The following is an 18797-nucleotide window of genomic DNA, read 5'->3' as shown; positions in this document are numbered from 1 at the left end:
TGAAATGATCCAGGAAAAAATGAATGGGTTGTTTGCCTTTCTGGATACACTCAGTGTTGCTTTTGGCAAAACACCCGGTATTCCCCCTTCCTGTCTTGTAATGCGACACAAAAATGTAAGAGTGAGCCTTACTCCAGTTATTTCCTTTGAATGGAATGTTAATTTAACCTTTAACAATAAATGGTCATTAAATAAATAACAACCGGCAACTATTTCTATAATTGATTCTGTGTTTACTAGTTCAGTTCCCTCTTCTCATAATGTGAGGACATCAATCGTTGTTTTTGTCAAACAGATTTGGAAAAAATGATCAGACCACCAGTTAATTTGCTGTGGATGTTCAATACAGTGACCCTTCAAAATACTAATTTCAAAGTGGTTAAATGATTATATCACTTTGTTACAGCAGTGATAAATATGATAATAACAAAACACAATCTATAAATTATGTACAAAAAAAACACTGATTTTTTTTTTTTTTTTTTTTTTTTAATTTTACACTAAATGATGAAAAACATTTCTGAGGCACCATTAATTTAAACTTTAAACAGTTACATGTATGAGGTTAAGACAATCTAAAGTATTAATAACCTATAATCTGGCTAATATTCGTGTTCATGTGCTAGTCACTGCTAGCAGACTCGGAAACAAAAACAGAAACAGAGCTGAAGTTGAAACAAAACAGCTGTTTATTATAACCTCCACAGGAAAATGGAGCACGACTCCACCAAAATCCACAAAGGAAGATGCATTTCAACACCACGTCTCTGTAGTCCAATAATTAATTCCAAGACTCAATATTTTAGTTAACTAAATATTTAAGTGGTTTATACTATTAGTCAGACACAACAAATGATGTCTACAAAGCCCTAGAAACATTCAAAGACTAATCTAACTTCCCAGACCCGAATGCCTTTGGAAATCTGTGGAATGTGATCAAGAGGAAGGGAGGTCACAAACTATCAAACAAAGCTGAGCTGCCTGCATTTTTGCACCAGTGTGAAAGACTGAAGAACACACCAAGACACATGACAGATGTGTCTGAAAATCAGGCGTAATATGCCTAACACTGATTACTATACTCGTAGCCTAAAACTTTATTGTATTATGGTCTTTAAAGATCAGTTTACTACCTTTACTTTTTTACTTTAACTTTTCTTTACTTACTTAAATATGGAGACACATTGTCAGTGGTTTCTAGACTATTTTATTCAAATGCATACCTACAGTCACTCAAAAAATTATTAGACCATCAAAAGTCCTCAAAAACAATGGTTATGCAATCAAATACTAACTCCTGTGTGTATCATGGGACTAAAACAGACAGAAAAGAAAACATGGAATGCCTAAAAGTACTGTTTTTGGCAGTACAATGCCATAGCTATTGATGTAAGAACTGAAGTGATTTTGGTTATTATCAAGAAAACCATGGAAAATGGATAGATATCAGCTCTGAAATTAAACTACTATGAGCTATTTTTGTTGTTATCATTACATTTGTCCAAACAACTGTACCTTTAGTTGTACCAGGCATTAAATTGAACAAGAAATTGAAGAAAACAAGGGTGGTCTAAATTTTTTCTGCGACTGTATAAATAGTCAAACCAGCGATTGTTTTTTGGAACTGTACATGACTTTGGGGTCTGTAAAACTCCCATTATTTTCTAACCTTTTTTATAAATAGACACATAAATAGATGAATGTTAGTCAATGTACTAACTACTCTGAATTTATACTAAAAACAAACTGTAACACACAGCAATGGAGGTACAAACTTTTTTTTTTTAATCTTTATTTTCTATACCTGCAAATCCTATGCGAAGGAGTAAGGGGTGAGGTGTGTACCACTAAGCCTGTTTTTGGCCTTGGCATTCGCAGTCTTTTAAGGACACAAACGTAACTCCGGAGACCCTTTTTAGTCTTCAAGTCTTATTGACATAATAAATGTTGAATCCGGGTTGAGAACTAAATAAAAAAAAAACAATCACAGACTTACTGAGGTTTTGACAGAGTCCAAAATGTTTAAAATTTAATATATCACAGTCCTTTTACAAATTGACAGGTGTTAAGTGATTTATCAAGAAGGTTAGAAGAATTCAGCGAATTTAGAGGCATCCTAGATCACGCCAATGACTGAGTCACAGTATACTTCCATGTAAGCACAGGTAAAATTCTTTGGGAAGAACCTATCCTTCACATCCTGAAACTGGTTTTACTTCAGAGTAAAATTTCCCAAGATTGTTTTTTGTCAAGCAGTGTTCCTTCATCAGATCTTCGGGATACTGCAACACACATGTGAGTCATCATCTGCTTTTCCATGATGATCCAAAGCCAGACTAGAGAGGTGCTTCCTTATAACCATACCCTCTTACATCATTGAGACTGTGATACTGAGAACGATATAATCAACTGGATTTCCTTGTTAAACAGTCATATTATTTTAAAATGATCCTAATCACCTTTCAGGCAGAAGTAAAAACAAACACAACAGTAACTAAAACAAAAGTATTATACGCTTTGATCATACTATATTTCAGCACCAAAAACTAAAATTACTGCTACTCAAACTCAGTTTTAACCAACAATAAATTGCTCTAAATAGAATTTTTAAAATCTTTTACTTATTCCTCCCATTGAATGTCACTGGAATTATAAGCTCAGACATATTTAATATATAGTTACCAATTTGATTTATAGTTCATGTTTATAATGAATTATTGAACTTGTTTTCAAGAATGAATCAATAATTTTTTTTAAGTATTCAAAGTTGTTTCTTATCTTACAATCACTGTTCAACTACCAATCTGTTTTTAATCTTTAATTCAGTACCTATTAAATTAAAAGAAGATCCTTTATGAGGAACAGAAGCATTTTTATTGACTTTCATTTATATTCCTGTTTGATGACTAACTTTATGCATGCTGTCATTAGACTGATATTTATGACACTGTGGTTTTGAGGGCCATCCCTTCATCTAACATGTCACGTCTGACTCCTTGTAAATTAACATTATGTAGAACAATCTCTTTCAGTGTCAGTCATCAGGGATTAACTCAGAGAAATAATGAGTTAATTCTGAGATTAGTTAATAAGATAGACACTTTCTGCTGTTATCTGTCTGCAATTCATGTACTGAAGTGATAAAGACATTTTCATTATTTGGGTTTACACCTTTTCTCTCACAGATGTTGTTATTCGGTCACACCACACGCAGTTCAGTCAGTGTTCTCCCATGATTAAATTACTTGACCTAACCTTATCATGAGCGCTGCGGCTCATCTCACAAGACCTCACAGAACAATAATGCACTGTGTTTGAAGCTCTGACAGTTGGTTTTAAACAGGCTGAGGACTGTTGGTGCCTCAGGTGTATCCGTTTAAACAATCCGGTTAAACAGGTTGGCATTACCAGGATGCGGCACACATTTTACTTTACTTTGTTTCATGACTAGAGCTTAACACAGACAATGATCTAATTAGTGAGCAAACACTGTATGATTATGAGTGTTGACTCGTCAGTCTGACTGATAAGACCACTTGTCACTGTCTATTTATGGAGATCTGAAAATTACACATTTTATACCACACCTAAAGACTACTGTTATTAACTCTAACAAATTTCGATATGAAAGTGAAAGAGTAGATTTACATTTATGTGGAAAATATTTGCGGTAAACTATTTAAAGATTAATTTCTAATTTCATAAATTCAAGCAGTTAGTTTTTCTAAAAGGTTAAGAATTTTAATATTCACCCAAGAATAACTGTCTGAGCTATTGCACATCCTATAGTGATATCATCTAGATGGTTTGTTTTTCTTTTGTTTGTTCTGGAGCGGTTTTTCTTTTTGTTTTTTGGGTTTATTATATTTATTTAGTTATTCTTTTTTGTTATTTGTTAGGTTTTTGTAATTGTTTTGCATTGTATGCTTGCTGTTGAAATTTGGTTTTCATGTTGTTGTGTTGAGTGTATGTACATCCTGTTTGTTGAGCGAGTTGTGGGAAATTGTGGTGCTTTGTTTTTATGTTGTTACTGACCCCAGGAAGAGTAGCTGCTGTGGTGTGCAGCAGCTAATGGGGATCCAAACTAATACACTAATAAACTAAACTTCATGTTATTACAATGCAGTTTCTCAACAGGATACTAAGGACTGAACTGCTTCATCAATATTTATAAACCAAGGTATAGCTCAATTTTATACTGTCAGATAATTTCCAATTCAATATTGTTTTCACCAATAAAAAAGACATTTTTTCAGTGGGAGTGTGTTTTTTCACTGGTAGTTTCCATTCTTACATATGTTGGATGTGTCATTCAGCTCCTTGCATACACACAAGACATTGTTTGCATACACCTCTTGACTTATGAAAATAAGTGGCTTTGAATATAAAAGCCTCATGTTTACATACCACCCTTCCTTTACACTAGTGACAGATGACTGCAGAAGCACTGGTGAAAGGCTTAAGGCAAATATCCTATAAAAAGAAGCAGCAACAACAATCAGTAAAGCTAATTTTCGTAGTGTTTGACAGAAATATGATACAGTCACTTTCCCAGTTACAGTTATAAGCCATGTTATGTCTATTTTTTGTCCATTATTCAAACATTAGCATATTTCCCATATATTTCAATTTCAAAATGACACTCACATGGTTAAAATACGTGGTACAATAATAAACATACTTCTCAAGACTGAAGGCACTTTTCATGTCTGGGCATGCTATCTTCACTCCCAGCTTCACCTTTGATTGACACACACCATCCAGCGTGTTTAGTGACCAATCATTTCAGCAGTCGCCACAATGAGCTCCATTTGGCTCCTGGAAGGTGTGAAATGGCACACTTCTCCCTGAACCCCCCTGTCTTTGTTGTTGGGATTGATTTAACAGACAGAGGCAACTCACAGGAGGTGTGAGCTCTACTGATTATTCACCACACACAGCCTGTGACACAGCTCTAAACCCCACCCCTTTTACGCAGATAGCTCTCACCGGTCTGTCTAAACAGCCCTCACCCTGCCTGCTTCTGCCTCAGTACAACTCTGACTTCAACAGGGAGCACACTGCACTCTTGGATTACAGTCATCCATCACAGAAGGAGTATAGTTTGTCTAGGGCGCTAATACCAACAGACCACAGCAGCATGGGGAGCAGCATGTCATGTGTCCCCCAGCACAATTTCAGATTCTCTAGCAAGAGTTTCATACGCAGAAACAGGTAAGAAACTTTTCCAGGTGTTAGTACTGTAATTTTGTCTCGTGCTTGCTCCACTCAAAGCATGTCATGTCCTTGACTGCCGTTTGTTATTTTAGACTCTGTATTTCAACTGGAAGGAATTCTTGGTATTTCTCAGGGTTTGAGATGTGGGGTTAAACAGAGGTTGTGAATTTTGTGAGGCCAGGGTCAGGATCAAATGGTAATACGGGATAGTCCCAGAGCCGTTCCTGAGCGGTGTCCGTCTGGCCAACGGTGTCAATGATCCAGTTACCATTTGCCTCCTCTTTGCATCTCTGTGAAGATGATCTGCCAGCTGTCAGTGAATCTGGTTTCCCTCCAAAACCCAGGACCTGACTCCATCAGATGTGGGCAATAATAATTATTAATTGATAACATTTATGATCCAGACATGACCATTGATGCATTAGTTAATAGTTTATACTTTAGTAATATGACTCGGACCATGCCAGCTGACAGTGGCAGGTTTTGCTGAATTTTCAACCTGGTGTTCTTAATTAATCCTAAAGGTTTATGCCAGGACATGTTACACTTAGGTCCAGCCCTCTCTACTGGACCACTGCATCTGATTCTAATTAGTGTGTGCTCCAGTCTTTTGCCCTGTGCTGTGCAGTGAGTCAGGGTCTGGTTTTGTCAAACGTGCCATGTGGGCCTTGGTTTTCAAATAAAAACAGAACCACAACCATTACATTTGAAAAACTCTCAGCTGGAGCTTGAATGCTGATATCCTAACGTTGGATCGATGGCTCAGCATGAACAATACTTTCAGTGTCCCTGTTTCCTGTGTTTCCAACCCACCTTTTTGTGTTGGTGAATCAGGCCAGGCTCAGGTATTCCCCACAGTGAATTCTGACTGAATGCCACAGCAGCAGCTTGGATAGCATTGGTTGTTCAAAACACTACCTGTTTATTATCTACATTCCTCTTTCACTCTGCAACTGTGGATTGCATCAGTGTGCATGATTATCATATCATGTCTGCATACTAGAGAAATTTAAAGTGGGATTTAACAGAACAGTGTCTTCAACTACACACTAACATAATGATTAATGCTGGACATGAGCTTCCTGATGAGACAGACCTTGGTTCCCATCGCACAAACAAAGCCTGTGTTGTTTCCGTAAGGACACTGGTACACATGTTCGCAGATAAGCAGATAAACTACATATGGAGACTGTAAAAGCAGTCACGATGCCTTATCACTGCAATGTAGGGGCTTCCTCATAAAGATGTGACACTAATGGCAACAGCTGAGGTTCATGCAAAACAAAGAAGGACATTGAATTCACATTTTCCTATGCATATCCTCATTATTGGAAACACAAGTCCTGATTGTTCTTATCATTTAAATGGATGGCATTGAAGAAATGAGGACAAAAGAAGGCTCTGGTTCTTGGATTTAACAGGAAACACAAACCATTATCCAATGTCATTAATTTTCTGCAACAACTGACTTAAGTGGCTGGAGTACTGTAAAAAATGGGGAAATACGTTACTGACCCTGAATTTGAAATGCAAATCAGTAAAGCTTGTCTTTGGGTCATCTATCCATCTGATAATGTGGACTCGTATGAACAGGAAAAGTTCCTTGTTGACACAGCATTTGGGCAGTAAACTATATAGCGAAATGTCAAACATGGGAAAGTAGGTAGTAATGCATGTTTATCTCTATCTTGAGCAGCAGTCGCCTGTTTCGCAAGAAGAATCCCCAAGAAGGACAGGAGAAGTCTAACAGTATCATCAATATCCTGTGCACCGTCACTCCCAGAAAGGTAATTATATACAACTTAATGAAATGCACACCAACTAAAACTAGGTGCCATCTTTCTGATTTTAACAGCAGGTCTTACTGGTTTGTGTTTGACTCTGCTCATTCTGTCATAACTTGTTGCAGGAAATGTCTCCTAAAGATCTGCAGACAATAGAGAACATAAAATGGGATCCACCGTTTCCCTATGACCCGGCCAGCGGCTGGAAGAAGAGCAGCATCAATGTGAAGAATTATGGGAGGATGATTCATAGCTCCAAAGTCCGCTTCCGCTTCCTCCACTGCCAGGTGAGAGGAACAAAATAACATCACTAATGACTGCATCATGATATGAGAAACACTACTTGAAAGGAAAACAAAGCTAATGCTGCACAATTCCCATTGTGGTTAATGAGGTCTTAAACAATGACCAAGCCTATAAATGACGCATCATGCCCATCAGCCATGTGAGCACATTTAGTGTCAAAACTACGAAAACAGGTGGAGAGTAACAGGATGTTACACTGCAGCCACAGATATATTGAAACTTACTGGTGGTTGTGAATAATCAAATCAGTTTTCCAAAAAGCACACCGCAGCCTGTGTTTGGACATGCTTGTCTGTGCTACAGTTGTGAAACTATTAGGAAAGAAAACCTCAGGGTAGAGAGTGTTCCTCTGATCCCAGCGACTGATAAAGGACATGCCGGCTCCTCGCGGTGGGAACTGCAATTTGTCAGAGCTTTGACACAACAGCTCTGTCAAGAAGTTGAAAGAAAAGATTGATATAGGGAATGTTGTGTTCAATGAGATCATGATGACAAAAGAACATACTGTATTTTAACACAAAATGGTACTACAAAAGAAACAGAAAGTGTTGACACAGGAAGCTACATAAAAATGAAAGACAGGAAGAACCACTGTCCAAAAAAAAAAAGGAAAAATCAAATTTTTTGGTATGATTCACACATTTCTAGAACTTTTTATCAAGCCATCACAGCATAGTTGGTTCATGATATTACAACATCAGGGTATTATTGAACAAGTTGTTTCAAAATTAAATACAAAAATATTAGCTGTCAGACAAAGCCTCTGGCAGGAATTTGAAAGGTAATTCATCAAAAGATAGTGATTCAGAGGTTTATCAGTCTCTATCTGACTTCTCTTCACACTGTAAAAACACATCCGGGAGGACAGTAGACATTTTAATACAACATGCACCTTCAGGTCTTTGAATAACTGCACATACTGAATGCATGCGCACATAGAGAACTATTTCAATGAAGACAGTCAGTTTATGTTTTCAGCCGCAATTCCTGTTTCTTTCTGCAGGATGTACATGACTGCTACCTGGATCTCTTCCAAACACACCTTCACTTTGTGTCAAACAATACAACGGGACTGACATACCAGGTGAGTTCTGTAACTCACAGTTACATAAGGAACAATAATAAACAGGGTTACATTTTCAACTATCACATAGATTTTTTTATAGTTTTTATTATTCCTGTGGGGCAAAATTTTATGTTGTATTATCATACCTTTTAACATGCGTACCCTGTCAACCACCAATGTGTTAGTAAACAGTATGATCAAGTGTCTTCACCTGTCTCATAAAGCGTGAGCAGCCATTAATCATCACTGCACAGTGTCTGTAAGGAGCAGCCTGTCAAAAAGTAATAGCAAAGCACCTGTAGAAAGGCTGAGTCAGGACAGAGATGACGACAAATAAAAGACAGACATGAATACATCACTGACTTACAAGACTGACCTTAGTGATTCATTTTCTGAAACATTTACTTTTTGACAGTATAACTACAGAACAATGAATGTAGTAGACTAAACTTTATATGTATGAAAGATAATACTTTTTACTAAAAGTGTATATTTGAAAATTTTTGGTTTTGCTGTGTACAGGGAACTCTTCCACTGAAAGAACTCACAATCTGCAACCTGCAACAGAACTGCAACCACAGCCAAGCCCAGGAATTCGCTTTTCAAATAAACGGTAAGTTAAACTTGAAGGACAGTGGGTGTTGGCTACAAGCCCTGGAATGCTCTAATCATCCATTCTGAGTTTTATTGGTCGTGTTGAATTGAACTGATCAATTAGTGAAACTGGAACTGGGTAATCAGGCAGGATGATTAGATGCTAGTGGCTGACTTCAAACTGCAAAATAGGAAGACAAGCATTAAATTTGACTGGAGTCTAAGGGTCATACTTTTTCAGTCTAGCACTTTTAATCTGTCACTATTTTTCACCTCTGAAGGTGGTCTGCTATGTTTGTCCCTCTCAACACCGAGGAATCAAAGTTAAAAATTCTCATCACTTCAAAAACCAAAAGGAAACCACACGCTATTTTCAAGCTGCAGCATTTCCTATGTTGTCACATTCCAGTGATTCAAAGGTGCCGCGACCCACTTCACCTCTACTCAACCCCTAGACTAACTAGACTTGGGCCCCCTTCACCCTTGGTCAGGGGGCCAAACTGGCCTTAAAGGCCTTGCTTGTTAGAGAACAGGTGCACTTCAGTCAACCCAGCTGTCGCAAAGAAAAGCCCAGCCACCGCTCTTAGCCTTGTCACTGCATATAATCTATGGCACATTCCAAAAACTTCTCAGGTTAATGCTGGGCAATAATTTCACTTATCTTTTGAACTCTGAAGAGACAAAAAATAATCTCAAACTTGATTTATTTTCATTAAGATGAAAAGGCTGCTGTCATGAATATGGGGACTCTAGGGATTTGGTCCTCTCCTGAGAAACAATCAAATGAGTGAAGTCAGGGATTTAAGTAAAATACAGAGGAAAGTCAGTCCCAGTAATGATCAGTGTAAGGTTTCTGTATTTATAATTCTTTGTTCTTATTGAAGTCTGAAGCATGTCTGCAATCATAATATTGACTCACCTTGATGTTGTTTTATCACATTTGGCTTTGCCATATTTCCCAGATACAACTTGTTATTTTGAGATATTATATTTCAGTTGTTTTCTTTGTTCAGTATAGACCTTTATTTATCTTTGGAGAGGCTGATGGGAAGTATGTAGAGGAAGCATGATGAAATTCTGAGTCAAGTGAGAGATCCAATAGAATGGCAAATTCTCCTGTGAGACTTGTGCCTTCCTCTCACTGAGCTGAAAATATGAATCAGCCGAAGAAACGTGGGTGAATTAGAGAGTGACGAAGCAAACACGCACCATGTCCGGTAAAAATTCCAGGAAGTTTTCACATGGTTTAAATTACTGTAGCTGTTAAAGTTACATAATGATAGTTGAGTGGTTTTACCAATAGGGGTTAGAAAGCTTTATGTGGCTTTAATAGTTGTCAGGCCTTCAGCAGTACTTAAACTGTGAAAAAAAAAAACATTACTCTTCAAGGGTCATGATCAAGTCTAATATGAGGAGTTGGAACTGATCTAAATTCAACAGATAAGTCTAGAGTGACTGTTTATTAAGAAAGAATCAGCAGACTATAGCTTCCAACAATTACAGTACAAAGCCAACGGCTATCTGTGTTGGTTATCTGTGGTATGTGTAGGGCTGACAAAGGGAGATTCCAGGTCTTTTCATCCCAGGTCTTGCTCATTCCTCCTGTGCAGGCCGTGGGAGGACATTTAAATGCCAAAAGCAGCAGGTCAGAAAGAATTTTCTGGCCAAGGTCTAACATGGTTTTCTGTCATGACTATGTGTAATACTGCCTTATTTTACTTTACAGCTAACATCCTATAAACAGTCAAGATAGCAGAGCTGTTCAGAGAGTTTGAACACCATTAATGATCAACCACCATGGCTTGGTTTTCTTTGGACTTGGTGACACTTTCCCTTTTTGAACTTGTGACTGTTGAACCCTACAGGTGTTAGCCTTAACCCGATCATTGTCTACTGCGCCAGTCAAGAGGAAATGGACATGTGGTTTGGACTGCTTAAAGAAAATATTGAGGCCAACGGAGGCACTGCAATTGCCCCTGAAAACTACACAAGAGTCAAAGTAAGTTTTATTTTTGGTGCCACCTTTCACCAAAAACTTCATGAGCCACATTTGTTATGTGAGAAAAGTCTCCTGAGCTTCCTAAAGAAAAACATACATGCAAGTTCAAACATGCACTCACATGTGGTCATGTTTTAATCCATGCAGTGGATTAGCCAAAAAAATGTGATGGTTCCCATCACTTCTGATAAAAAAAGGATGTGTGTGAGCATGTTGATTTGGTGAGTCAAGTAGGTCATGGTTGGCTCTCCCTGAGGGCTGAACACTAGGGAGTGGCCTTGACCACATCAAAATCTACATCCAACTGCCCAAGATATCTAAGCAAGGTTAAAGTACTGACTCCACACCCACAGCTGGAAAACCACTGATGAAACACCTAGACTGAGATCACAATAAATAACTGTTTTAAAGCTTTGGCTTAGGATCCTTTTAGATAAACAAACACATGACATTCTGAGAAACAAATCTAGAACAACAACGTGATTAAATTTGCCCTGTTCATACTGACTTTGCTCATGATTCTCTCCTATTCCTGTTATTCCCTGTTTGTACTGTAGGTACACAAAGATGAGACACTCGAAGGGAGAGAGGAACTGAGGAACTCCATCAACAAAGAGCCCATCTATGAGTGGGAAGGTTCTCAGAGGGACAGCTTGGGTCCGATCACCTATGTCACCAAAGTCCGTCTACAGCACCTCCCTTGTCAGGTATGACATCTCACTGGTCATCAAGTCATTTAGAATCATTTATGTCAAGCTACAATGCTGTAAAACACAGTCTTTGCTCTTCACTATTTATGGTAAAAAAAAAAAATTATAGAGTACAGTAGACCGAAACCTGTGATACATTCGCATTTTAACACTCTGGGATTTTTTTCCCACCATGACAAGGTGGAAAAATCACTAATTCCAGGTGACTCACATAGATTTTGAATTGCACAAGACACACATCACCTCAACATAATGTAAGGAGTGACGGATAAGGGTGGGGCCATGGTCTATTATATTTGTTTTGCTTTTAATACATGACATAATGTCAGACACCTGCAGCCAGCAAAATCTAAACTATGTGACACTGCTAAACAAATTAGAAGTGCAAACTAACAATTCTTCCAAAAAAAACATCAGTCATGAGACAACTTGCTGGATATCTGTAATTAATTCTCTGTGGGAAATAGCGGCATCTCTATTGAAGTGTGTGAGATTTAGGGCCTGGGTGTGTGAGAGGCATTTGCCCAGCTCACGCAGTGACTCGACTCACCTCACAGCTGGAATGTCAGCTGTCTGTCCAGACACTCCCTCTGAAAGGGAGAGGAAACATAAACTGCCGCACCTTTAAATGGCCCCCTAACTGGTATGACAGAAGATCTTACTGGGATTTAAACTGCATGTCTCAACAGAGTATTATGCTATAATATTTGTATTCTGTACTTTGCGTTATTTTTTATATTGCATGCACACAGTCATATTATCGATCTGGTTTTCTTATTTTGTTAACTGCATCTATATAAAAATCCACAGATTTCAGGTTTAATTCGCTCAAAGTTTATATTTTTCTTTCTTGTGACTGGGTAATGCATTTACTTTTTTTATTCCTTTATTTACTTTATCTAGTTTACAAAGCAGAAATCTCAACACGGATATGGTATCTCTGCGATTATTATGGCACTTTGCATACACAATGCATGCAGTGGCAAACATAAATAGGAAAGGTCTCTGCTTATGTTGCTAATAATTAAATACTGTCCCATAGCTTAAATAAAATAAGTAAACTCACAACTTTCTCATGTCTACAGGAACAAAGTGACAGACTTCTGGTGATGTACCCATCAACACTCATCATCCTATCAGAAGAAAATGATGGGCTCTTTTATAAGGTACCACTGAACTCACTAACCTTTTCTTCTAAATCGTTACCTTGGATATTTGCCTACCATATTGTCAATACTTGCATCAGAGTCATGTTTAGGTGTCACTGTGATTACAGGGAAAACTTCCGCTCAACATGATAACTGTGACCACACCCTGCCAAGATGTCAAGCCAAACACATTTATGATTGAAGGTAAATACACCGAACCAGTGAGCTGTTATATGACACGCTCTTAAACACATGAGCATTGTAAACATCCATGTTAAAGGGATTTTAATGAGTGTACATTCTTATGCATGTTTTACCCTGAGTGGCCTTTTCCATGAATCTACTCACGTCACAAAGTTTAACCCTCCATGAATGAGCTGGTTTTATCCCCAATGAATGACAATCTGACTTTAGCACATTCCAGTGAGCGACTGGACCGAATGACAGGCTTTGTCCCCCTCCTCTCTCCCAGGGAAGCTGATCAACCCCATAGTCGTGTCCTGTCTGGATAGGACTGAGTTCTGCGACTGGATCCAGCATTTCAAAGCTGCTGACGTGCCTGTTCTCAGCCCGCCGCCCCCTGTGTATGACATCATCTACACTCCAACACAGAGAGAGGTAAGGCTGCCCACCTTCCTTTCATAGCCACTGATGATCCATAACTATCTAGCCAGCTATTTCCACTTGGTTTGAGAACCTGTGGGTGGGGTGAACTTAAGTATGAGGAAAAGCGATAAAGACGTAGCCCTAATTCTTAAGTAAATTTATATCCAGGAATGAAATGACTACCACATTCTCCAATACTACAAAATCAATGCTCTAAAATGCAACATTTTGATTTATTTTACCTATTATATTTTAAGTCACATTTTTTTGTTCTACAAACTTCAGGTTCCACAGTTTGACAGGTGGAGTGGAAACAGCCAAGGAAGAAATGAGTCCCTAAAGTTCAGCCACAGTGGAAGTGGGTCTCGTAACCTTCAGTTACCAATACATGAAGACAACCCCCTTTCTCCTGGATATGCTGAACCCCTTTGTGTAAGTCAACTATTGGCTTCTTCTTGCATAAAGTATTCAGAAACTAAACTGAGTACCACACTATCAAAACAGTTGGACAGCTCTAAATGTGGGTGGAGTTAGTTCTACAACTTCTAAAAAAAATCTTGTTTGTTTTGGTGTATCTGAACAGCAATACTTTTCTTTGCAAAGTTAATTATTAAGCACCTTCTAACTGACCTGCTCCTGTAACAGCAACAAAGGCTGAAGTGGTTGTCTAAAGGCAATGTAGGAATGTTTTTTGTTTGTTTTCTTTTTCCAAAACATCCAAACTTTTCAATGCCTTTATTTGCTGATTCATCACTGAAAAGTTTACTTGTTAACTTTGGAAAAAGGAAGAAAAGCACTTTGCATTATCAGGAGTTTTGAACTCCCTAGGGAGAGGGGCTATGTAGGCCAACTGCCCATCTAATTAGCTTTAAGTGGGAAAGGCTCAGTGCCCAGAAGACATGTTATTGTTCAGCTTCTGACCTGAACCTACAATCTCCCAATTAAATTGATGGAAACATTTTTCTCTCACGCTTAGACTGCTATACCGGGAAGAAAAAAAAAAAACACAAAACAATGCAGAAAGTGAATTTTGTGCTGTGCCGAATGAAGAGGCCATTTATAATGTATGCTTTACAAACACAGAGTAGTTCAAACTCCCAATGACACCTGTGTCTGCATAGACACTAGTCTTAACTAACTCTTGCTCTGTTGTGATTGTTATCCCAACAGTACAACTCCAGCCGTCCCTCCTCAACAGAGACTGCACGCCTGGGCAGCAGAACCAACAGCGTGTCTTCCCACACGAAGCCTGAGCGCGACCTGCGACCTTTGTCCCTACGCTATTCGTCCCCCCAGCGCAATTCCTACATTCATCCTGCAGAGAGCTCAGGACTGTCTCAGATCTACAGCACCCCCTACTCTGCCTTGCAACGCACCAGCCCACAGAGTCTGGAGAAAACCCCGCTTGTAAAGGTAATTTAGCCTGGCCTCTAACTTAACCAAATATCCCCCTCGAGACTGCTGGCTTATTTGACATATCATGTGCACAGCAACTAAAATAGAAACACCAAGTAGTCTGCTGAGACGAGGTTGTGATAGTGTTAACAAATGGTGTAATAGTGACATTTGTCTCAAATTGGGGTTGAAAGACTCATCTACTTGACAGTGCAGTAAGTGAATGAAATCTTGAGTAAAATGTTAAAACTTTACTTGGAGACTTTTCTAAAAATGTCAACATCAGTGAAGTGCACAGATAAGATCAGATTTGTAAGACCACAGAGTGGTGTCAAGCTACATCTGGCATTAATCCGACACCTACACTTTGGAATCTGACTCGAAATCCTTTAATGAAGTGTGGTTTATGTGATTGCCTTGTATGAACTTGAAGAATGCAAGACAGAAGAATGAATTCACCAGTGTTTTTTTATAAGCACTTGGGGAATCTAACTCCTGCATCTGTTTGAACTGTTTGTTATCAGTCTAACAGCTGGAGCACCCCTCAGACATCTCTGAACTACTCCCTGAATGTACCCCAGCGTCACTCAGACCTGTGTGCATCCCGACAGCCTTTGTCGCCCCTGTACGATGAGCCCTGCAGCCCCGAAATCTACTCCTTGGATGAAGCTAGGCCAGTGGTAAGTGGGTCAATGATACTAGATCCATAGGTTCAGTTTACACCTGCACAGCTTGTCTGATATCATGAGTTCCACACACATATGTACACACATAGGTCAGAAACAATCAGGCTACTTTTTTGGTTACAACTATTACTGAATCAGTACCACATCTACTAAAAATGCTTAAATCTGTTCCATTTCATCATTTTATTTTTTTTATTTATTTATTTTCTTAGAGGAGTTGAACCTGGGGATCAATTTTTGAGCAACTAAACTGAACAGCATCAACAGGGCACAGAGAAACCCATATGATGTAATACTTACACACAAGATGACAATGAAAAACAAAATGTCTCTGATAACACTGAACTAATACAGATATGCAACACATTCTACCTTATTTTATAAAATGTTTTCAGGTGGTGTTACTGGAAATATGTCATGTGGTTTTATGTGTCATGTGGTTTAATGGAAACAAACATGCTCAAACAACATTTCCCGCATGTCTCGAGCAAATCTGTTATCACCGTCTTCCATCTTTCCTCTGTACAGCTCTGACTACACCTGGCGCTAATCTTTCTTCAGAATAAACATATACACACTTAAAGATTATTTGATAATTTCACCCTTTCTATAAACCTTTTTTTTTTAATCACTGTAATAAAAAAAATCTAATATCTGATCAATTGTTTGTACAATAACAAAAAAAAAAAATCATTGCCTTTTCAATCAAATAGATAAAACCTACCATTCTCTTCTTGACTGAAAGATCTATAAGCTAAATCAATCAAAACTTCCTCACTGCAGTTTACTCTGTTGATGATACATTTAGATTATTTTGTTTGGAATTTATCCAAGATACAATGTGATCACAGCCTGACCTTCTAACCTCCCCTCTCTGTTCTTCAGCACCAGAGCTGGCAGGAGCCGGTTCACCATCATCAACCCCCCCAGCTCCTACCCTCCTCATTCCAGCTTCGCACTCCTCCCATGGGCAGGCGCTGCAGGAGAAGCCTGGTCCTGACCAACTCCCAGGGCCACGCTTTAGGCCTGGAAACTCCTCAAAGCCAAGCAGAGCAGAGAGCAGAGGCCGTGTCAAGGCTAAAACTGCTGCCGATGCCTGGCCAAGTGCAAGAGCAGGTGAGAAACATAAAGATACTCATCTCCCAGGACACTCCGGTTTCTGGAATGCAGCAGGACAAAGTGGTGCCACGGTGCACTGTGTGGAAGCACAGAATGTGTATATACTCGTTCTGCAGGTGATATTTAAACAGGTGCCATAAATAAAAAATATTTAAGGAAACATGAGAGTATTTGTTATTGTTGATCATGGGAAGTAACTTTCTTTTGTTGTCACATCTGTTAACAGATACTCCTCCCATCAAGCTCTATGATGAACACTTCTCAGATGTCTTGCGGTTACTCACCAGGTAAGAACTAAAGGCATGAAGACTTAAAACATTATTGTTTATGAAGCGCAACCCAGTGTGTAGACTCAATGCTTAAGAATGTTTGTCAGTTAACAATAATTATATGCTTCCAGCCATCACAAAAACAAATATCCATCTTCCATGTAATGCAAGAAATTAAATTGAATAATTACAGTTAAAAAGAAAACAATTACTATAGCACAGCCAAGTATAATTTGTAGTTCCATAGAGAAACAACAGGAAGTCAGATCTCAGCTGTAACACTGCAGGATCATATTTCCTAACAAGTGTGAATTATGAAAGTCAACACTGCCAGCCGCCTACCTAAATAACACCAAGGACAGACAGAGCATTGCTCACACTCCATTACACCTAAATTAAACACTGCATACATGTTGGATTTATTGACCTCTTGGGTCTGTCAGCAGGTAGTCAGAAGGTTAAAGGCTACAGAATTGAAAGTCCAGGAAATGCGCAAATGTGCCAATGAAATGGAGCTTAGTGTAGCTCTAAATACCATTTGTGCAAATGCCCCATGGGGGGGAGCTCAATGTAAGGGAACACTATTCCATAAACAGGATTTTTTCTAGACTGTGATGGACAGCATACAACTGGACCAGGGTCACACTCTCTTATCTAGGGATTCTTTGATCACCTATGAAAACATTTCATTTGACTTTGATTAGATTTCATCAAAGTTGTTGCGACAAAGTCATTGTGTTGCACTGTCAGAATGAAGGTGGTGTAGAAGTGGCATGTGGCGCTACTGGTTTTGCAGAAGGTTTATATGTTAGGACTTGGCCGATCATGCCATAAGTACGCTGGGACTGTGCCCCAGTTTGTTCAGCCAGGGTGAGCCTGTCTGTCATTGTTTGAAGCTAAAGCCTGGGAATCTTCTCTGACTTACAGATCACCACTCATACCTTGAACCCACAGAGCCAGATGACCAGGAAATGGACTATGACAACATTTGGGAGTACGATTGTGATACAGGAATGATTCAGCCAACGTCTGGAATTTCAGCACACTGGACAGGATTAGACTTTGGGGCCAGAGGCCTTGGTGCCATGGCAACCCAGCAGAGATGGTCATAAAACATAACAATAGCCCGGCACTCGTCTGGACGTGTGCAAACAACAGATCTCTATCAGAGGGATAATAAAAGTCAACTATCACAGCCGGTGTTGGTCCTGTTATGTACAGTACGAACCACAAATCCCATGAACTACTTTAGATGTGGGGCAGTAACGAAAGACTAATGAGTTCAGGAATGTTGAAAGAAAACAAGTACGAAATCCACTGTCTGTTTAACATGTAGCATTCAAGAAGACAACAGTGTATATACCTTGTAGCATTTTTCTTATTTTTTGAATTTCTCATGGGATTGCACTGTAAATTGTATGTTAACTATATGTTCAGTTAATATTTAAGGTATTTTGTAACCTGCTGTCCAGTTTACATATTGTTATCTATTTCATTTTATAAGTGAAGCTACAAAAGGCATTCCAGCAGGGCTTGTTATTGTAAAGGATGTATATTTTTGTAAAAATTGTACAGTTAATATTTTATTATACTTCACTGTCACAGTAAACAGGCTTCAACTGACTGCCTTTACAGTGCTAGGAATACTATCACTGTGGCAAAATGTATGTAACTGTGTGGTTTTCTTTTATAAATATTTTGTTTGAGGTGTTTATTTATATTCTAAATAAAACTGGAAAAGTGAACAGATAAGTTCATATCTTTATTTTTTCTAATGCTAGAGATTCTTTGATAATATATCTTACATACAGTAGTGTATTCGGGTGTTTCACAGAAAAATACCTGCATTTATTATTATTATTAGAGTGATAAATTGGTGATGATGTTTTTGATGAGCT

The 18797-nt window shown here is 38.6% G+C and overlaps 1 protein-coding gene across 1 annotated transcript; it reads left to right on the top strand.

Moving 5' to 3' along the window:
• Positions 1 to 5032: 5032 nt before the first annotated feature.
• plekhn1 (pleckstrin homology domain containing, family N member 1) lies at positions 5033 to 18645 on the top strand. Its single transcript, XM_030139939.1, has 16 exons — positions 5033 to 5214; positions 6914 to 7004; positions 7127 to 7288; positions 8311 to 8391; positions 8896 to 8986; positions 10833 to 10966; positions 11524 to 11673; positions 12762 to 12842; positions 12953 to 13028; positions 13297 to 13442; positions 13716 to 13862; positions 14601 to 14843; positions 15350 to 15505; positions 16397 to 16627; positions 16857 to 16917; positions 17827 to 18645. Exons 1-16 carry the CDS (start codon positions 5141 to 5143, stop codon positions 18009 to 18011), a joined length of 2109 nt encoding a protein of 702 aa, XP_029995799.1. The 5' UTR covers positions 5033 to 5140; the 3' UTR covers positions 18012 to 18645.
• The last annotated feature ends 152 nt before the right edge of the window (positions 18646 to 18797 follow it).

This window comes from Sphaeramia orbicularis, chromosome 7 (assembly GCF_902148855.1).
Source record: "Sphaeramia orbicularis chromosome 7, fSphaOr1.1, whole genome shotgun sequence".
NCBI classification, from domain to species: domain Eukaryota; kingdom Metazoa; phylum Chordata; class Actinopteri; order Kurtiformes; family Apogonidae; genus Sphaeramia; species Sphaeramia orbicularis.
The sequence above is the reverse complement of the archived record's forward strand: the minus strand, read 5'-3'. Positions and strand labels throughout refer to the sequence as shown.

What these genes read in the sequence shown, in the direction of transcription:
- plekhn1 (XM_030139939.1), top strand. Translation starts at nt 5,141, where the DNA reads ATGGGGAGCAGCATGTCATGTGTCCCCCAGCACAATTTCAGATTCTCT. An exon ending in GATATGCTGAACCCCTTTGT is followed by an intron (nt 13,863 to 14,600) that starts GTAAGTCAACTA and finishes TTATCCCAACAG; the next exon opens with TACAACTCCAGCCGTCCCTC. An exon ending in GTCTTGCGGTTACTCACCAG is followed by an intron (nt 16,918 to 17,826) that starts GTAAGAACTAAA and finishes TCTGACTTACAG; the next exon opens with ATCACCACTCATACCTTGAA.